At 61.4% G+C, this 16,853-nt stretch overlaps 5 protein-coding genes across 5 annotated transcripts; all 5 read left to right on the top strand.

Annotated features, from left to right (window-relative positions):
- Positions 1-358: 358 nt before the first annotated feature.
- On the top strand, positions 359-2,173 carry LINJ_15_0960 (conserved hypothetical protein; the record flags this gene model as incomplete). Its single annotated transcript, XM_001464392.1, has 1 exon — positions 359-2,173. One exon carries the CDS (start codon positions 359-361, stop codon positions 2,171-2,173), a length of 1,815 nt encoding a protein of 604 aa, XP_001464429.1.
- Positions 2,174-3,646: 1,473 nt separating this feature from the next.
- putative ABCG4 (ATP-binding cassette protein subfamily G, member 4) lies at positions 3,647-5,872 on the top strand (the record flags this gene model as incomplete). The annotated part of the gene is made up of 1 exon (XM_001464391.1): positions 3,647-5,872. One exon carries the CDS (start codon positions 3,647-3,649, stop codon positions 5,870-5,872), a length of 2,226 nt encoding a protein of 741 aa, XP_001464428.1.
- Positions 5,873-9,555: 3,683 nt separating this feature from the next.
- LINJ_15_0940 (putative myo-inositol-1 phosphatase) lies at positions 9,556-10,977 on the top strand (the record flags this gene model as incomplete). Its single annotated transcript, XM_001464390.1, has 1 exon — positions 9,556-10,977. The coding sequence occupies one exon, from the start codon at positions 9,556-9,558 to the stop codon at positions 10,975-10,977; it is 1,422 nt and encodes a 473-aa protein (XP_001464427.1).
- Positions 10,978-12,075: 1,098 nt separating this feature from the next.
- On the top strand, positions 12,076-13,953 carry LINJ_15_0930 (conserved hypothetical protein; the record flags this gene model as incomplete). The annotated part of the gene is made up of 1 exon (XM_001464389.1): positions 12,076-13,953. The coding sequence occupies one exon, from the start codon at positions 12,076-12,078 to the stop codon at positions 13,951-13,953; it is 1,878 nt and encodes a 625-aa protein (XP_001464426.1).
- A 458-nt stretch (positions 13,954-14,411) lies between these two features.
- On the top strand, positions 14,412-15,383 carry LINJ_15_0920 (conserved hypothetical protein; the record flags this gene model as incomplete). The annotated part of the gene is made up of 1 exon (XM_001464388.1): positions 14,412-15,383. One exon carries the CDS (start codon positions 14,412-14,414, stop codon positions 15,381-15,383), a length of 972 nt encoding a protein of 323 aa, XP_001464425.1.
- Positions 15,384-16,853: the final 1,470 nt, after the last annotated feature.

Genomic DNA, 16,853 nt, shown 5'->3' with positions numbered 1-16,853 from the left:
GAACCGCCTCACGTGTTGCACGCGCACGCACGCACGCAGTGGTCATCGATGAACGCTGTTTGGCTTAGGTGTCGCGCACCATTGCCACATATTGCTTCCAACGCGAAGAACGACCTCAGTTGAGACGGTGCTCCTGCGCGTTGTCTGTCCCTCGCCGCCGCCACCACTACCACCACCACCAATCCCCATCCCTTCATCGAACTTGCGAAAGGCCGTGCATGCCGTCCCACGCCGGGACGGGGCAGCATGGGTGGGATGCACACACACGCACGCACACGCATACACGCGCCTTGCTTCTTTTCATTTTTTTTTGTGGCGGGTGGAAGGGCGCGTGCAGCGGCATCCGTGCGGCAAGACAATGCCGACCTCAGCCAGCCTCTTCGGCGTTTGCCATAGTTGCTGTACGGCTCCTCGCTTGCCTGCCCGCCCTCTCACCGCGCCCCTGAACACTCCGTGTGCGTTGAACTGCTTCCCCCTCTTCTCCCCTCTTTCGCTTTCCGCGTTCTTTTTTCTGCTTTGCGACCCTGTCACAGGCGCATGCGCACACACACACACACACGCGCGCGCCTCAGCCCCCTCAGCACCCCTCACTCCTATCCCTTCCCTCCGCTGTCGTTCGTGCTGCTCGATGCCGGCACCGTCGTCTTCGTTAGCGCGTGCAGGCTCGCGCATGCACCGGCAGGTCTCTCGCATTGACCGCCAGACGGCCCAAAAGCTCTTCCCGCGGGAGCAGCGGCTGCAGTGGCCCACCGGCTATCTCCCGGCAAGTGGCGTCGCCCACCTCCTCCACCCCGACGGCGTCCCATTTCACGAGGTATTGGAGTGCTACATGGACATAAAAAGAGACCGGCAGCATGAGCTGCAGCGCGACTTCGCGTCCGATTACACGCTCTGGAACCGTTGCTCGCTCGAGGACTTTGTGCGCAAACTCGACGCTCACCGGCGGCGTTGCTTCACGCGGCTAACGGCCCGCGATCGTCTCGTGCACGACGCCGACGTGCGGGAGGTGTTCCAGCTAGCGCCATATCTGCCACCACCGCCTGTCGCCATCACCGACAGCCCTTCATCGCGTGCGCGAGTGTCACCCCCGTTACAGGCGTCCGCCGCTGCTGCAGCAAGCACGACTTCAGCGAGCAAGGAGGAGAGGCCGGCGTACTACCAGTTCCAGCCCTACGCGGCGACGCAGGAGTACGCCATGCTGCCCGTGCAAGGCGTTCGGTCACCGCAGCAGCGCGTGCGCTTTTCGACTTTCCCCCAAATTCGAAATCTGCTCCACACGGACTTCGACTCCATGACAGCGCTGCGTGCGCTGAGCTTGTACTGCGAAGATGGGATACTGTACACGAGAGAGCTGGTGCAAGTCGTGGCCCTGTACATTCGGCGGCGGCTAGAAGAGATTCAGGAAGCAGAGGCGTCCTTCCTGTACGCTGCGGCGGAGGCCTCGCCGTCGTGCACCCCGCTCCCGACGTTTTCGTCGGCGTCACCGGTGCTCGTCTTCTTCGGCAACGGCCGTCTGGCTTGGATGCTGAATGAGAGTGGCCTGCTGCCCAAGACGGTGCGCGCGGTGCAGCTGCCACGGCAGGATGCGCAGCGCAGACGCCGGCACACGCATCTGCTGCAGCAGCAGGAAACGCTCGAGAGCGACTTCGGGTTTCACAAGAGCTTCACGGCCATCTTTCCCTGCGAGACGCTCTCCGTCGGTGACGCACTTCGCAAGTACAAGCCGGCGATGGCGTTGGTGGAGCCGCACGTGGACCGGGATTACATGTCGGACATCCGCGGCTACTACAGCGTACGAGAGGTGGTGGCGATGGGGCCCATCGACTCCCCGGCCATGGGCAGCTTCGCCTACCCGTTCCTGAGCTTCGGCGTTACGCCTGGGCCGACCACGTACTGGGCGTACAACGACCACCTGCACAAGGTGCACGCCTCGGAACGAATCCAGATGCCAATGGACGCGCCGCACGAATCACAAGGGTACGAACGGCACTACGTCGATGACATCTCGGCGTACCTAATCGCGCCCAACGACTGCGCCGCCATTGGCAGACAGTTCCGCTGCCTCGCCTTTCGCCGTGTGCGGCCGCCGGTGCTGAAGCCCGAGAGCGCAGCAGCGGCCACGGCGCTGCAGTCGTCGAAAGAGACGGTGGAGTCGAATCCAGAGCGGGCATGACCATGTAACCGTGGTGCAACGGGTATTAGCCAGACACGCTAAGGACGCCCTCGCCCGTGTGCGCCTGCGCGGACGATGAGCCTCTCCGCCACCTCCACCGGGCGCCGCCGCCCTTCTGAGTTTTCCATCTCTGTGTTCACAGAAGACGTCATACACGCACTGGGGCAGCAACAGCACCAAATCCGCACAAGCGAACGACACGTCCTCCTGTGAGGTCACCTGCACACGCACACACATACTTCACGTGTTATGCGAAGCCCTCGCTCAGTGTACGTGTAAGCCCCCTTTCTATTCGGGAGTAGTCTCCCTGTGTATGTGGCGGATGTCTCACGTGCTCATCGCGCCGCACGGAGCTCTATAGACGTCTCTCTCGCTCTCCCTCTCCCACCATTCTCTACTCCGCCGACGCCCCGCACGTCCATGCACATGCCTACCTCGCTAGTGAGCCACGATAAAGAACTCCACACGTCATCGCTGCCCACAATCCTCATCCCCGCACGCAACTCGAGTCGCACGCAAGAGCACGTAAGACTACACATCCGCAGAAGTACGCCTCGTGTGTGTGTGTGTGTGTGTGTGCCGATTTCTACTGTCCTCGGCACACGCGTGCACCCGCGCACACCACCTTGCCCTTCTAGGCCCCCCCCTCCTCCTCCCCTGTGTACGTCTGTGTCTATCCCAGTTATCTCCAGACAGCGTCTAGTTGTGTTTCGTCATATTTTTTTTTTCGCGGGGTTTGGGTTTTCTTGCCAGTGCCTGCGCCGTCGGGAAGCCACCGCAATCATCGCCGTCGTCGCCGTCGACCTTCGCGCTCTCGCTCTTTCCGGCACCCGCCCACAGAGGCTCAAGTGGCACACTTCCCCATCGTCCACCACTACCAAACACCGCTACACGTCAGCATACGCACTAGAACGGCAAGGAGAGGTCATCACCATCAGCACAAGTACCGTTGGTGCTGCGACTTCTTGTGCTTTCCTTTCTTGCCTTCTCCTATAGTCTCTCCATTCGGCCCTCCTGCCGGCCACGTTACTTATCCCTCCCCCCTCCCCTCCTACACACCATTCTCAGGAATTCATCGTTGTTGGCGTATCTGTCCGCCTCTGTCTGTGTCTGCCTGTCAACGTGCGCCACCGTCCTTCGGCCCCTGTCCCCCTCTTCGTCGCTTTCTCATTCCTCATTACTTTCAGCACAAACATTTTACGTGTTTGTGTATGTGTGCGCGCTCGCGTCGTCTTTGGTTGCCTCACTGCCCTCCCCCTCTCCCTCCCCCTCATCCCTCTCCTTCGCTCGCCTGCTCTGCCCTTATCACTGCCGTCGCGCAGAGTCATATACGCACGCGTCACGCAAAAGGCCAACGCAGCTGAAGAAGTACTAGTAGCTGTAGCAAGTGGCCGACGGTGTGCCATCTCACCGTCCCCCCTCCTCCTCTCCCTCCCTCTGTAAGCTTCTGTGGGTGGCCGGCGCACGCGCACGATGGGGACACAAGTTGATCAAGCCCACAAGCCGTCTGTCGGGACGCCGACGGAGCTCACAAGCATCCCGCCCACGGCATCGGTGACGCCGCCGCAGGCGAAGTCGAATGCAGAGGACGCGAAGGTACCCGCGCTCAGCCGCGCCGTGAACTTTACCTGGGAGAACCTGACCTATCAGGTGCCGGTCGAGGACAAGGATGGCAACGTCATCTACAAGACCCTGCTTTTCAACCTCAGCGGGTGTGCCAAGGGTGGGCGCGTGCTGGCTATCATGGGGCCCTCTGGCGCGGGTAAGACGACGCTGATGGGCACAATCACTGGCAAGCTCTTCAACGCCACCGCACGGCAGGAAGGGTGCTGCTTCATGAACAACAACATTTATCAGCAGCGCTACAAGCGCTTGGTGTCGTACGTGTGCCAGGACGATATTGTCATGGGCAAGGACACACCGCGCGAGGCCATCTACTTCTCCGCGCGTCTGCGACTCGGTCTCGACAGTGAAACCGCCCGTCGGCGTGTCGCAGACGTCATCAAGCGTCTCTCCCTGACCAAGTGCCAGGACACGATTCTTGGTATCCCTGGCATTCTGAAGGGCGTCTCTGGTGGCGAGCGCAAGCGTGCCAACATCGGCACTGAGCTCGTGACGAACCCCTTTGTGATGCTGCTGGATGAGCCGACGACAGGCCTGGACTCTGTGAACGCCGTGCGCGTCGGTCATCTCCTTCAGGATCTAGCCAAGAACGACATGCGTACCGTCATTGCCACCGTGCACTCGCCATCGTCGGAGCTGTTCGACCTCTTCGACGATCTGCTGCTACTGGCGAAGGGCCACGTCATTTACCACGGGCCCACGGCGGACTCCATCGAGTATTTTGCCTCCCTCGGCTACGACGTGCCGCCGCGCACGAACCCGACGGAGTACTTCATGAACCTGCTGCAGTTGCCCGAGGAAATCCTGTCGCAGCTGTGGCTCGCCTGGGAGGACTACGTCATGTCAGATGCGGCAAATGACAACCCGTGCCTGACCCCGGTGACCGGCGTCATAACGCTGACGGACGACTACCTGGAGGAGCAGCTGGAGCTGAAGGGCGCGAACTTCTGCCTGCAGTTCTCCGAGCTCTTCAAGCGATCGTGGCGCATGTACCTGCGCGACCCCGGCAACTTCTACGGGCGCTCCGTGCAGACGCTCTTCTTCGCCATCTTCGTTGGCCTGTTCTTCTTTAACTTGCAGCTGAACCAGCAGGGCGTGCAGGACCGCCTCGGCGCGCTCTACGTCACGCTCATGAACAACCTTTTCGGTGCTGCCATGAACGGTATTGCCGCCTTCCCGCCGGAGCGAGCCGTCTTCCTGCAGGAGCAGGCGAACGACGCCTACAACGCGTACACCTACTTCCTCGCCAAGAACCTGGCGGAGCTGCCGTGGCAGATACTCTTCCCGACCGTGTTCGACCTCATCGCGTATTTCATGATCCACTTTCACCGAAGCGCCGGTGCCTTCTTTGTGCACTGGTTCATCCTGGTGCTGCTCGCCAACTTGGGCTACTCCTTCGGCCTCATGTTCGCCACCTTCTTCAAGCAGTCGCAGGCGGCCTTTGCCATGGTTCCGCTTATCTTGCTGCCGCTGTTCATTGTGGCTGGGCTGTTCGCGAACACGGATCGCCTGTACCCGTACTGGGAGTGGCTGAACTACATCTCCTTCCCCCGTCACGCCTACCTCGGCGTCTTCACGAACGAGTTCGAGCGCCTGACAGTCATCTGCGACCCCGTCACGCCTTTGTGCACGTTCCCGGACGGGCAGGCCGTCATCGAGTACATGGGCTTCCAGGGCTGGCACTACTGGCAGACATTCGTCGCCCTTATCGTGTACCAGATCGGCCTGCGCTTCATCGGCGCCACGTCGCTTTACTACCAGGGCCGGCAGCGCCGCGGTAAGCTTCAGTTTGTGAAGAACCTCCGCAAACGCGTCGCCTCTCCGCGCGCCATCGCGTCAGCCCGCAGCAACGACGAGCTGTCCGACGTTCAGTCGACGCTGGTGGGGTCGATTGCGACGCCGTCGAACGCGTACGGCACCGGGGTATCGTCTCCAATCAACAACCCGGAGAACCATCAGCCGATCTGGGACGGCGAGAGCGAGCGTGCGACGCTGGCGTTGCCTGACACGCCGGTGACGTACGTGGAAAGCCCCGTCGACGTGAAGGATATGAAGCCGCGCAAGTACCGGTCGTAATGCAGCGTCGCGCGTGCGCCTGTTGCGCCAAGGCTGCGTCTGTCCCAGCGCCGCTGCCACCGCTGCAGCTCATTCGCCGCGATGGAGGCGTGGGGAGGAGACGGTCCGACACGAGGCCGATAGCACCCACATGCACGTGAAGATCAACACAAGAACACGCATGCGCGTGCGTTGGGGTCTCTGCAAGAAATCGGGGGCAGCATCAGTGTCATCACCGTAATGCCCTCGACCCACGCTCCCTGCCCTTCCAGCCCAACACACCCACCGCCCGCACACCCCCTCCTAAGAAGGCATGGAGACGAAGGCAAGCACGGGGGTGGTGGTTGGGGGGAGGAGAGGGGGACGCATGAGGCACAGCCGACATGCGTCCACATGCGCAGTCACACGAACGAGCCGACTTGGTGGAGGAGAAAACAAAGGAGGGAGGTATCGGGTTGTGGTGGACATGTGGGCTCAGCTTCGCGGAGGATGTTTCTGTCGCAACCCTCCCCCTACGGACCCCGCCTTGTATCAGTTTGTGTGCATGCTCATCGGTGCACCTTTTCTTTATGCGGATGCACAAGTAAGCCCCACACACCCGTTCTCTCTCTCTCTCTCTTCCACCCTCTTTCTCAGGCGCGCGTACGCGCGCGCTGTGGGCTGCGCACACATGTGATGTGAGATGCTACCCGCGCGTGTGTGTGTGTGTGTGTCCCTGTCTTTCGACACATAGACTATGCATACATATGTATACGTACGTATATATATATATATACATACATTAGTAGAAGTACATATATATGCATGTATATACATATGTATGTATATGTGTGTATTGGTGTCTTTCTGTCGTCGATAATCGGCGTGGCATTCCGATTCTTCAGCGCACTTTCTCGTTTGCTTGGTGTTCTCATTTGCTGCGGTGCGGCGCACTCGCTGCGTGTGTGTGTGCGTGTGTCGGCGCGACGAGGCGGATGGTCTTTGATGCGCCCCGCAGGCATGCGTTGATTTCCCTCTCCTCTGCTGTTGTTGTTTTTCTGCGTCATCATGAGTGTTTGAGTGCGTCGTGTGTTGCCATTGACCCCCTCCCCTTCCTCCCCCCTTCCCCTTTCCTTTTACCTCTCGTTGTCTGTTGACGAGTATGCGTGTTTGTGTGTGTGTGTGTGCATGCCTACGGGAGGGCGGGAGCACCCCACGGACACACAAACACACGCATACGTAGACCTTCACTACGCAGGACTCCACCACCACCACCACCACGGCAGCACCGCGCCCAACCCATCTATTTTCTTCGCTGCATTGTTCGACGATCCTTGTGCCCTGTTGTTTCTGCTAGTTTTGGCCCTTCTCCCTCCTTTCGTCCACCGTGCACGCTGCAGTCGCTCGCTCTGGCTCTCCATCACGACTCACTGCCTGCTCTTGTACACGAAGCAGATCCTTGTGTGGTGGCGGTGGTTGTGGGTTGGTGTTGTGGAGGGGAAGGGGGGGCGTTGCCGTACGCACGGCACACTCTCTCCCCCCTTCCCCCTATCCCTCCTTGTTCCTTCGATTCGTGCATGACTCATCAAACCCGCTGCCCCGGGGCCGCGACTACCCTTGAAGCGCGTATGTCTTTGCTGGGGCCACTCCTGTTGGCTTGCGCCTTGTCGTCCTCGTCTCGTCTCGTTTCTGCCGTTGTCCCTTCCCTTTTCCGTTGTGTGTAAGTCTACACGACATCGTCTAATTTGACTTCTTCTTCATTGATCATCAGCAGCAGGAGGCAACCACCACCAACGCCACAGGGCACGCACTCACTAGCTTTTTTCCTTTGGTTCTTCTCTGACCGAAGGCCAGTCCTTCCCCTCGTGTGTGCAGTATGTACCCGTGTCCTCCTCCTTCAGCTTCTCTATCGACTTCGCGCGTGATGGCGGCGGCTTGCGTGTGCGTGCTCTTCCTCGCCCCTATTGCCTTGATTCTTCTTCTGAGAAGTGTGCTCTTCCGTAATGGGGAGGGACACCTCCGAAGAGTATCCCGGGGTCTCCTGTACACCATCTCCACACAGGCACACGCACACACACTCTGTCTGTGGGAAGCAGCCAGGCCGCCCACACCACCACACCCCATCCCCTGCCAATGCCGAGCCGCCTCTGGTGGGGTAAGAGGGTGGAGCGCTGACGAGGTAGGGAGCTCAGAGCGCCCCATCGCTACGGATGTCGGCGGTGAGGTCCTGCACGGTGCTGCGTCGGAGCGACCGGCGACCGTGCCCACGTCTGTGCCGTCCATGTGATGGGCAGAGTGTCGGCGTGACTCGAGCGCATCCCACCCCCGGCCCTCACACTGCCCACCGGTGGGGGAGTCTGAGTGCCACCCCGAGGGGGGATGCGCCAGGGATGGCGACCTGCGAAGAGGCGGGTGGGCGGGTAGAGTTTGGTGCAGGGGGGCCGCGCTCAGACGACGGAGTCGGCGCGCCGCTGTAACGCGGGTGTCGGCGGCTGCGTCGCACCTGGGGGTGGGGGTAGAGAGTGGCGTGTGGTTCGAGCCTGTGCCATGCTGCCGCAGGGAATGGGGCACACACACACGTGAAGCGCAGCAGCGAAAACGTTACGTATTCTTTATAAGCATAACCACCGTTGGAGAGTGGGGAGATGTTTTCGCGCTGCCTTCGTTGTCGGTCTGTAGAGTTTGTGTGCGTCTGTGTGTGTGTGTGTGTGCGCGGTACCGCTGGCGTGTGCCTGTGAGTGCGTGTATTGGTGGGAGGGGCGATTCGGTGAGGGATTCTCTGTCACCGGTGTGGTTGCCTTCGTCGTTCGCTTTTTGCATGTGTACATCTGTACTCGTGTGCGTGCGTGTGCCCGTCTATATCTGGCATCTTTCGTTATTATGGATGGTTCGTGCTCCTGTCGCACCTCGCACTACAACGCACTGCGCGCGCTCACACGTGCGCAAGCCGATGATGGCGCCAGGGTGCTGCGTCAGTGCCCGTAAGCGGATGTGTGTGTGTGTGTGTCTTCCCCTCCAGCCCGCCCGATATAACGTGTCAAAACACTTGTTTTCGCAACCGTAACCAGCGTGCATGCTGCGGCGATGGAGCAACTACTTCGGATTGATGGAGGATCCGCCGCTGCTCCACACTCCACTGTCTCTCATGATGGTTATCGGTCGGAGAATTCGACGTGTAAGCGGAAAAGTGGTTGGACGTGGGTGTCAATGGGAGGGGTGAGCACGAGCAGCGGAACGTCCCCTGTGCCCACGCCGATACACGCATGCGCACACGCACACACATCTCCCCCTTGTCATATCCAGGCGTATGCCTGTGCAGTGAAGAGAGGCAAACAATGACAACCCTCCGAGTAGGTGCCAGTGGAAGCGTATATGAGTGTTTCTGTGTGGGGGTGTGGGGGTGTATGTGGTGATGTCGGTTTGATTGCTTGTAACTCTTTCTCATCCCCCCTCTCCCCATCCCGTCATCGTCGATCTGCTCGGCTCCCTCTCTCTCCCCCCCCACCTCAGTCCACGCACTGGCACATACGCAGCTGCCGCAGACTGTCCCATCAAGCTCAACCATTACGCCCCCCCCCCACGCACACCCACAAAGAAAACTCCACCTTTTTCCTCATTCCTCCCTCCCTCCTGTTACTGTGTATGTGTGTCTGCGTACACCCTGCCTCCGTCTGCTGGGAACGCCTACCACCCCACCCCCGCACGCATGCACGAAGGCACAGAAAATGAGTATCAGCGTCATGTCCACTCCGGTGCCAGCGTCGTCATCGGCGGATACGGGCGACATGAGCCTCATCGAGGCCCTCGGCGTCGCCATTGAGGCAGCCGACAAGGGCAGCCGCATCATCTGGCAATGCGTTGAAAAACGCCGCCTAGCGATGGCAGCTGCAGCCACCTTCCACACGACCAGCGCGCTTGCAGCCGGCGGCGCGGCCTCGGTGGAGTGCGAAAACAAGACTTCTGCGACGAACCTAGTGACGCAGCACAGCAAACAATGTAGAGAGACTATCATTCGCATTCTTCGCCAGTACTCGGAGGAGGTGCAGCGTGAGAAGCCGCACCTTCGCTTCGCCTTCTTGACAGAGGAGCTCAACCCCGGCACCCCCCTCTCCGACGACTACACATGGGTCGTGGACCCCATCGACGGCGCCGCTTCGTTTGTGCACGGGTTGCCAGACTGCTGCATCAGCATTGGGCTCACCTACCGCAAGCAGCCGGTGCTGGCCGTGGTGTTCACACCCTTCATCAGCTCCGGCGTTCGACTCACCGTAGCGGCTGCGGCGGTGCTCAACGTCGCACAGCAGCAGCAGCAGCAGCAGTATCAGCACCAGCAGCAGCAGCTGGTGATGTCTCCGACTTTATCAGTCACTGCCCCTGCCATTTCTGGGACCATGTGTGGCTCCGTCGCGGCCGCCCCTCTCACCCCCATGGACGTCAGCAAGACCAAGATGCTGGATGAGCACGGGACTGCCGCTGCGCCGACAACTGCCCTGCCCCCAACGCCTCCAACGCCGCCGTTCCCTTCGTTGAGGGCTGCTGCTGCTGCTACAGCGGCGGCTTCTGCATCGCCACACAGCGTACCCATCATCACGCACACCACGCCGAGCGTCGTGCCGGAGTGCAACGGCGAGCTCTTCACGGCCATCAAGGGCTTTGGTGCCTTTGTCAACGGGCGGCAGGTACGCGTAAACGCCAAGGTTGTGCCGGCCACGTCGGTTGTGGTGTTCAACCACCCTTGCGGTGTGATGCTGTCGACGGCCGAGGCGGCCAGCCCCGACGGCGCGGCCATCCGTCGTCGCAAGTGCGACGCCGCGATTGACTGCAGCATGGCCATGCGCAAGGAGCTGCTTCGCCTGCCGGTGGCGGCGCTGCGGTGCTATGGTAGCTGCGCGGCGACCCTCGCGCAGGTGGCGGCGGGGCGCGTGGACGCGTACCTTGAGCCGGCCGGTAAGGCATGGGACGTCTGTGCCGGATCGCTGCTCGTCACAGAGGCTGGCGGTGTTGTGTGCAATATGCTCGGCAGGCCGCTCGACATGGCACATGACACGACCATCGTGGCCGCGGCAACGCAAGAGATGGCCGATTTGATGACGGAGAAGTGCGTGCGGCACGGCTTTGGCCAGTACTGGCTGGTCGAAAAAGAGTGACACTGTTCCCTCGTCGTGCCCTCCCCTGAGGCAACGGACGGAGAAAGGCACTGAGCGTGGCCCACAGGAGGGACACGCGCACGGAACGGGGGCGCGTACCCAATCCTGGTGGAGAGGGGAGGGGAGGGAAAAGTGCCTTTGGTGCACTGTGTGACTGCGCAGGCGTGCGCCGGCGGAGACTTGCACAGGCACACGTAAATACGTGCGACCAAACGCAAGCCATCTCTCTGCCTCCCCCCCCTCGACTACCACCACCACCACCCTCTCCCCTCAACCGACACCAACGTCCCTGCCCCAACCCCACCTCGCGTTGCTCGGCAGCCGCGATACGCGAGCGCCTCTGCATCTCCACTACCACCACCCACTACCCACCATCACACCCTCCTGCTCGGAATCGATTTTCCGGTTGCGCGCTTGACGCGTTGAGCCACTCCTTTCCACGAAGGAAAGCGCACACAGGCACGGCGAAACGGTGGTGCCTCCATGTGGAGGGTGTCGTGCGGCCACCGGGTCGCACCTCGTCGACTTTCGTCCTCTCTTTCATGACTCTCTCTGATTTCCCGCTTGACGGCACGCACGGCGGCGAGCGGGGCCCGGGAGGGGGAGGGAAGGGATCCACGACAACGCTGAGGCTTTGCGGTGTGGTACTCGCGCTGCTGCTCTGGCGTGATGGCGCGGCTTGGATGCCGGCACCCCTCCCTCCTCCCCTCTCCCATCTTTCTCTTCCGTCGTCGGTATACGTGTTGGACCTTCCCAGCGCCCAAAACTTCGTGGGCGTTAGAGAGAGAGAGAACCCACAAGAGAAAGACAGAGCCGCTCGCCCGGTCGTACGCGCGTGGTGCTTGAAGCCGTTTTCTGGCCGCATCTCATCGCACTCTCCCTGTGTCGGAGGTGTTTCAAAGTGCTGCGCGGGAGTGCGGGAGTGCGTGTCTATGTCACCCACCCACGCAGAGGGCCAGCCGAGCACACAGACGCCCGTGAGCCTTCACGCTCGAGCGGGCACGCGTCCACAGAAATGACCCCGCTCGTCATCGACATCTTGTCCCTATTCTCTCCTCTCTTCTTCGTAACGTCGCTTGTTAGGCAGCTCGAAGACAGATGGATTTTGAGGAGGTGGACAGTGGCGCGGCATCGCCACCGAGTACGTCGTCCGCCTCCACGACGCGCTCGCTGCTGACGCAACACCCGGTCGCCGCCACCGCCGCCGCCGCATTCCCTGCGTCTTCTCTGTCTCTGGGATGGCTCTCGTCGCGCAGCCCGAACGTCCCTTTAACAATGTGCTTTAACTTCCTCGACGGCTCCTGCTACAGCATGTGGGCGATGCAACTCCTTCCCGTCTTCCTGCTCAAGACGTCATCGAGCATCATTGTTGTGAGCTTTTCCGCCTCTGTATGTAGCGCCGCGCAGCTGCTGGGAGCGCTTGTGGTCGGGTGCGTTGCCGACCGCCAGCCGCGGCAGCGCTCTATTCGGGCAGGTGCCGGCTGTGCCATGGTGGCACTCGCCGTCTTCGTTTGGGCTTTCTGGACTTCCCGCGTGTGGCTCATCTTCGGCGCGCAGGCGCTGTGGGGCCTCTACACGGGTATCACCTCGACCAGTGTGGAGGCGCTCTTCGCCGACAGCGTCCCTCAAGGACAGCGCACGGTCATCTACAATGTCAAGTGGGTCATCCAGACGGTCTGCTACGTTGTCGGCTATGGCGCGGCGGCGCTGCTCTTCTTTAAGTGGGGAAACTCGTGGGACCCGCGGCGCGTTCGCGTGGTGATGACGCTCGGCGTGTTGGCACACCCAATCGCCCTCGCGCCGCTGTGCTGCTTGCAGGACCGCTACGCTGTGAAGGAAGGGGACGAGGACATTTCGCGTAGTAGCACGCAGCCCAACATCGTGGCGGTCGATGCGGCATCCGCCGCAGAACGAGGCCGAGCAGCGGTGACCGCTACGGAAACCAAAGCTGTCGAGTCGCCTGTGCACTCGACCCTGCAGCCAACGACGCAGCAGCCGCCAGGTGCCGACTCCGTGTTGGCGGCTGGATCGATGGGCGTCGCCTTCTCCCATGTCCCCACGGATGGAGTTCGCCTCCGGTTCACGGATGCGCTTCCGTTGAGCGCCTCCGCCGAGACCTTTGGAAGAGAAGGTTGCGATGGCGACGCCGAAGACGTGCGGGAGAGAACAGCAACGACCGCGCACGCCGCGCTTAGGAAAGGCCTTCTCAGCGCACCTGTAAACGATAGTGGCTCTTTTCAGCAGCAGCAACAGCAAAACTCAAGCATCGTGTTACGGGACGGCGGCGAAGGCGTGTCGTGGGTGCCCCGTATTGTCGGCAGCCTCAGACACAGCCGCTGGCGTGGCTTGACGTCGGTGCCGTACTGGATGTGCGTGGTCGATCTCCTCCTCGCCATCGGCTCCGGCATGTCGGTGCCGTACTTCCCTGTGTTCTTGGCCTCTGATCGCGAGATCGGCCCCGCCGCTCTCAACGGCATCTACATCGCCTCCACCTTGCTGACCGCCGTCACCTCCATGTGCCTGCCGTGGCTCATTCACACCTGTGGGCTCGGCCGCGTCCCAGCAGCGCTGGGTGTGCGGCTTGTGGGCACAGCGGCACTCTTGATGCTCACCACTGCCGCGACGTTGCCGGGCATCATCGCACTCTTTCTTTGCCGCAATGCGCTCATGAACTCCGTGTTTGGCATCACCCGCAGCGTCATCATGGACTGCGTGACGAAGGACAGCCGCGCTAAGTGGTCGGCGCTCGAGAGCGTCTCGCTCGTTTCCTGGTCCGGCAGCGCCATGATTGGCGGTTACATTACGAAGCAGCACGGCTACCGGTGCACCTTCGTCGCGACAGCGGTGCTTCAGTTCGTGGCAACGCTTCTCATGATACCGGCGGCTCTTGGCGCACGCGCGCTCGACGCCTCACTGAGTAATGCGCCGCAGGTAGTGGAAGATCTCACGCTGGCCGTCTCGCCGACAACACCCTAAGACACGGTCAACGAGGTGCGTGGCAGACGGCTCCGGCATGTAAAGTGTGCGTCAGCGCAAGGCGGCAACATCATTTCTCGCGTATTTCTTTGCGCACGTGGTGCAACGCACGAGAGGCGCAAGCAGGGTCTACCGCGCACCGACACACATCAGCGCTTCAAGCATTCATCAACCCTGTCACGCCGCTGCTGCTTGCACTGACGACGCTGGGGTTGCCACCGACCTTGCTCCGGTGTGCGGGTCGCGATCGCCTCTTGCGGTCGAGCGCACAGGGCGCCCCCCGCCTCTCTCCCGTCTTCTTCATGGGCCTCGCTCTTTTCTTCACTGCCCCACACTCCGTTCTCTGGCCCTCGCTCCTTCCCGCCCTCTTCGTCCACCAGCACCACCGCACACGCGTCATGACGCTGCACAGACATATACAGGACATATACGCTAACACATAGGCAGGCACACCTCAAATGGCCTCCCCCACCGCGCCTTCGCCGATGGCAGCTGAGCAGGCAGCCATCGCTCAGCAGGAGTCGCTCGAGGAAGCATATGTTCGGCTTAACACGCAGCTGCTGCTGCACCTGCAGCGTCACGATACCGCCGCAGCGCTGCGCACGGCGGAAGTCATGCGTGATGTGTTTCTCAACGCACTATCGTCGACCGCACGACGCAGTGACGGCCCAGGTCATGGTGGCGGGGTCGCGGCCCCGCTACCTGGTGCAGACCTCTTTCACGGCAGCCCGGCCGAGCAGTTTTTGCAACTGCGAGGCCAGCTGAAGGCGTCGGCGTCCGCAGGATCTACGCGCGCGAGCGACGATGCCGGCTTGCATGAAGCCAGCGAGCCACAATCGGCGTCATCAGAGACGAGCAGCGGCAGCAGCACTGTCGAATCAAGCTGCGACGACGACGACGAGACGGATGAGGTAGAGCTGGTTAGCGACTCCGAGATCGACGGAGATACAGAAGAAACAGAAGAGGTAACGATGGTGGGCGGCAGCAGTGGCCCACGGCAGCAGCAAGCGGCTGCCCGCCTCCTCGCGGAAGCGCTGCAATCGTGGTCGAAGGCGTCCCTGAAAGCCGCTTGTGTCTCTCCAGCTGAAGCACCTTCTGCTTTCAGTGTTGTGGCTGAGGCAGCCTCCTCGTCAGCGACAGCGCTGGCAAAGAAGAGTGCGAGTAAACCCAGGGCACTTCGACCCCGCCCCCCGCCACCACGTCACAAGGCACATGACAAAGGCCAGGCCAACATCAGTGTGGAAGAGGCGGGGCGAGGCCCGACGATGCCGAGCGCATCATCACCGTCACCGCCGCTACCCGTAGAAGGGGCCGCTTGCGATGAGGACGGCGAGGGTCTCGACGCGGAAGCAGATGCCTTGTGGGTGCAGATGCAGGCCCAGGTGGTAAAGGAGATGGATCGGCTTGCCATAGTGCGCAAGCACCGGTAATCAACTCCCTCACCCTCATTTCATCGTCTCTCCGTGCACTCTTTCTTCTGCCTAGGTGTGTGTGTGTGTGTGGCCTTTCCCCACACCCTTCTAGGCCCTCCTTCACGGACGAAACCAATGCACGTCAACCGAACTCGGCGCTGCACCCATCGCTCTTGCTCTTCCATGTGAACTGGTGTCGCGCAAGAGCCGGGGGACGGCAAGAAGATCGTTCACACACAACACCATGAGGGAAGAGGTACTCTGACGCGGCTGCATCACATGCCACGCATCGTGTGTCGCCACTCTCTATACTCACCGTCAGTGTTGTCTCACCAACCTCCTCCATCCCCGGCCGCCACATGATCTTTTCCGACCCTCTTGCGTTTCAGCGGTGCGCTGCTGTAGCGCGCGCGTCGACGGCTGCGTCGCACCACAGCGTCTGGAATCAGGAAACGTTTGAGGTGCTCATGCAAATGCTCAGCGCTGTCGCGGCCAGGCTCGCAAGGAATCACCTGAAGCGCAAGGTTCGGCGCGCCCTGTCCATCGCTGGCTTTCGGGTCGTCGCCTGCGCCATGCTTGGTGCCACGGATCGTACTCTTGGCCACGCCCCACACGTCGCAGGTCATCCACCGCGTTTGCTCAGGCGTCTCGGCCACGTGGACGGTGGCAGTACTCGCGGGCTGTGTAGAGGCAGGGCGACGCACCTTTTTGCGTGTGTGCGTGGCTTGAAGTGGATGGGCCAAACCCTGAGCACTTTATCAGCGCGGTGGCACTCATCCGCTTGCTCGTCTAACCCTCTGGAGTGGCTGGGCAAGGTCGGCGCTGGTGAAGACCATGTGCGCCAGTATTTTTCCCGCACTTGGCCACGAAGGCAGTCGTGTGGGCGCTGCACGGCAAGCGCATGTTCAAGAAGGAAGAGGACAAGGACGCAGCGTGCGCGGCCGCTGCGATGGTGGTGGGCACGGAGGCTGGTGTGGAGCGAGGCCGTGAGAGGGCAGGCCTTCCGCTTGCGCGTGCGGCATCAGTGGCTGCACCGACCACCACCACCACCCTCGCGTCTGCCTCGGAGGTGAAGCTGATGCGATCGATGCCGGTTACTGACATCGCTGCTACCAAGCGGAGATGGAGGACACGGAAAACGGCAACGCTGCAGTGAACAAATACGCGGTCGAGGGCACGTCGTGGCTCAAAAGCTGTGGGCGCCAGCTGCCGCCACCGCTGCGCATGCGGCTGGAGGTCGGCAGGGCCGACAGCACCAGCACCAGTTGCTTGGCTGTGATGCGCACAGGCGGCCACGCTGTTCGCTCTTCAAGCCTTTGTGACTAGGATCCTTGTTGGCGTCAGTGCGTATCCCCTGGTCGCCAGGTGTGCTGTGTTGTCTACTGGGGCGGGGCGCTCCTCGTCCCGCAGCTTCGATCGATGGTGGATTCGGTACGTAGCGGATAAGAGCAGCCGCGAGNNCCCCCACACGGGGGGNAAGGGNNNNGG

The sequence above is a fragment of the Leishmania infantum genome, chromosome 15 (genome assembly GCF_000002875.2).
Source record: "Leishmania infantum JPCM5 genome chromosome 15".
Lineage (NCBI taxonomy): Eukaryota > Euglenozoa > Kinetoplastea > Trypanosomatida > Trypanosomatidae > Leishmania > Leishmania infantum.
The sequence above is the reverse complement of the archived record's forward strand: the minus strand, read 5'-3'. Positions and strand labels throughout refer to the sequence as shown.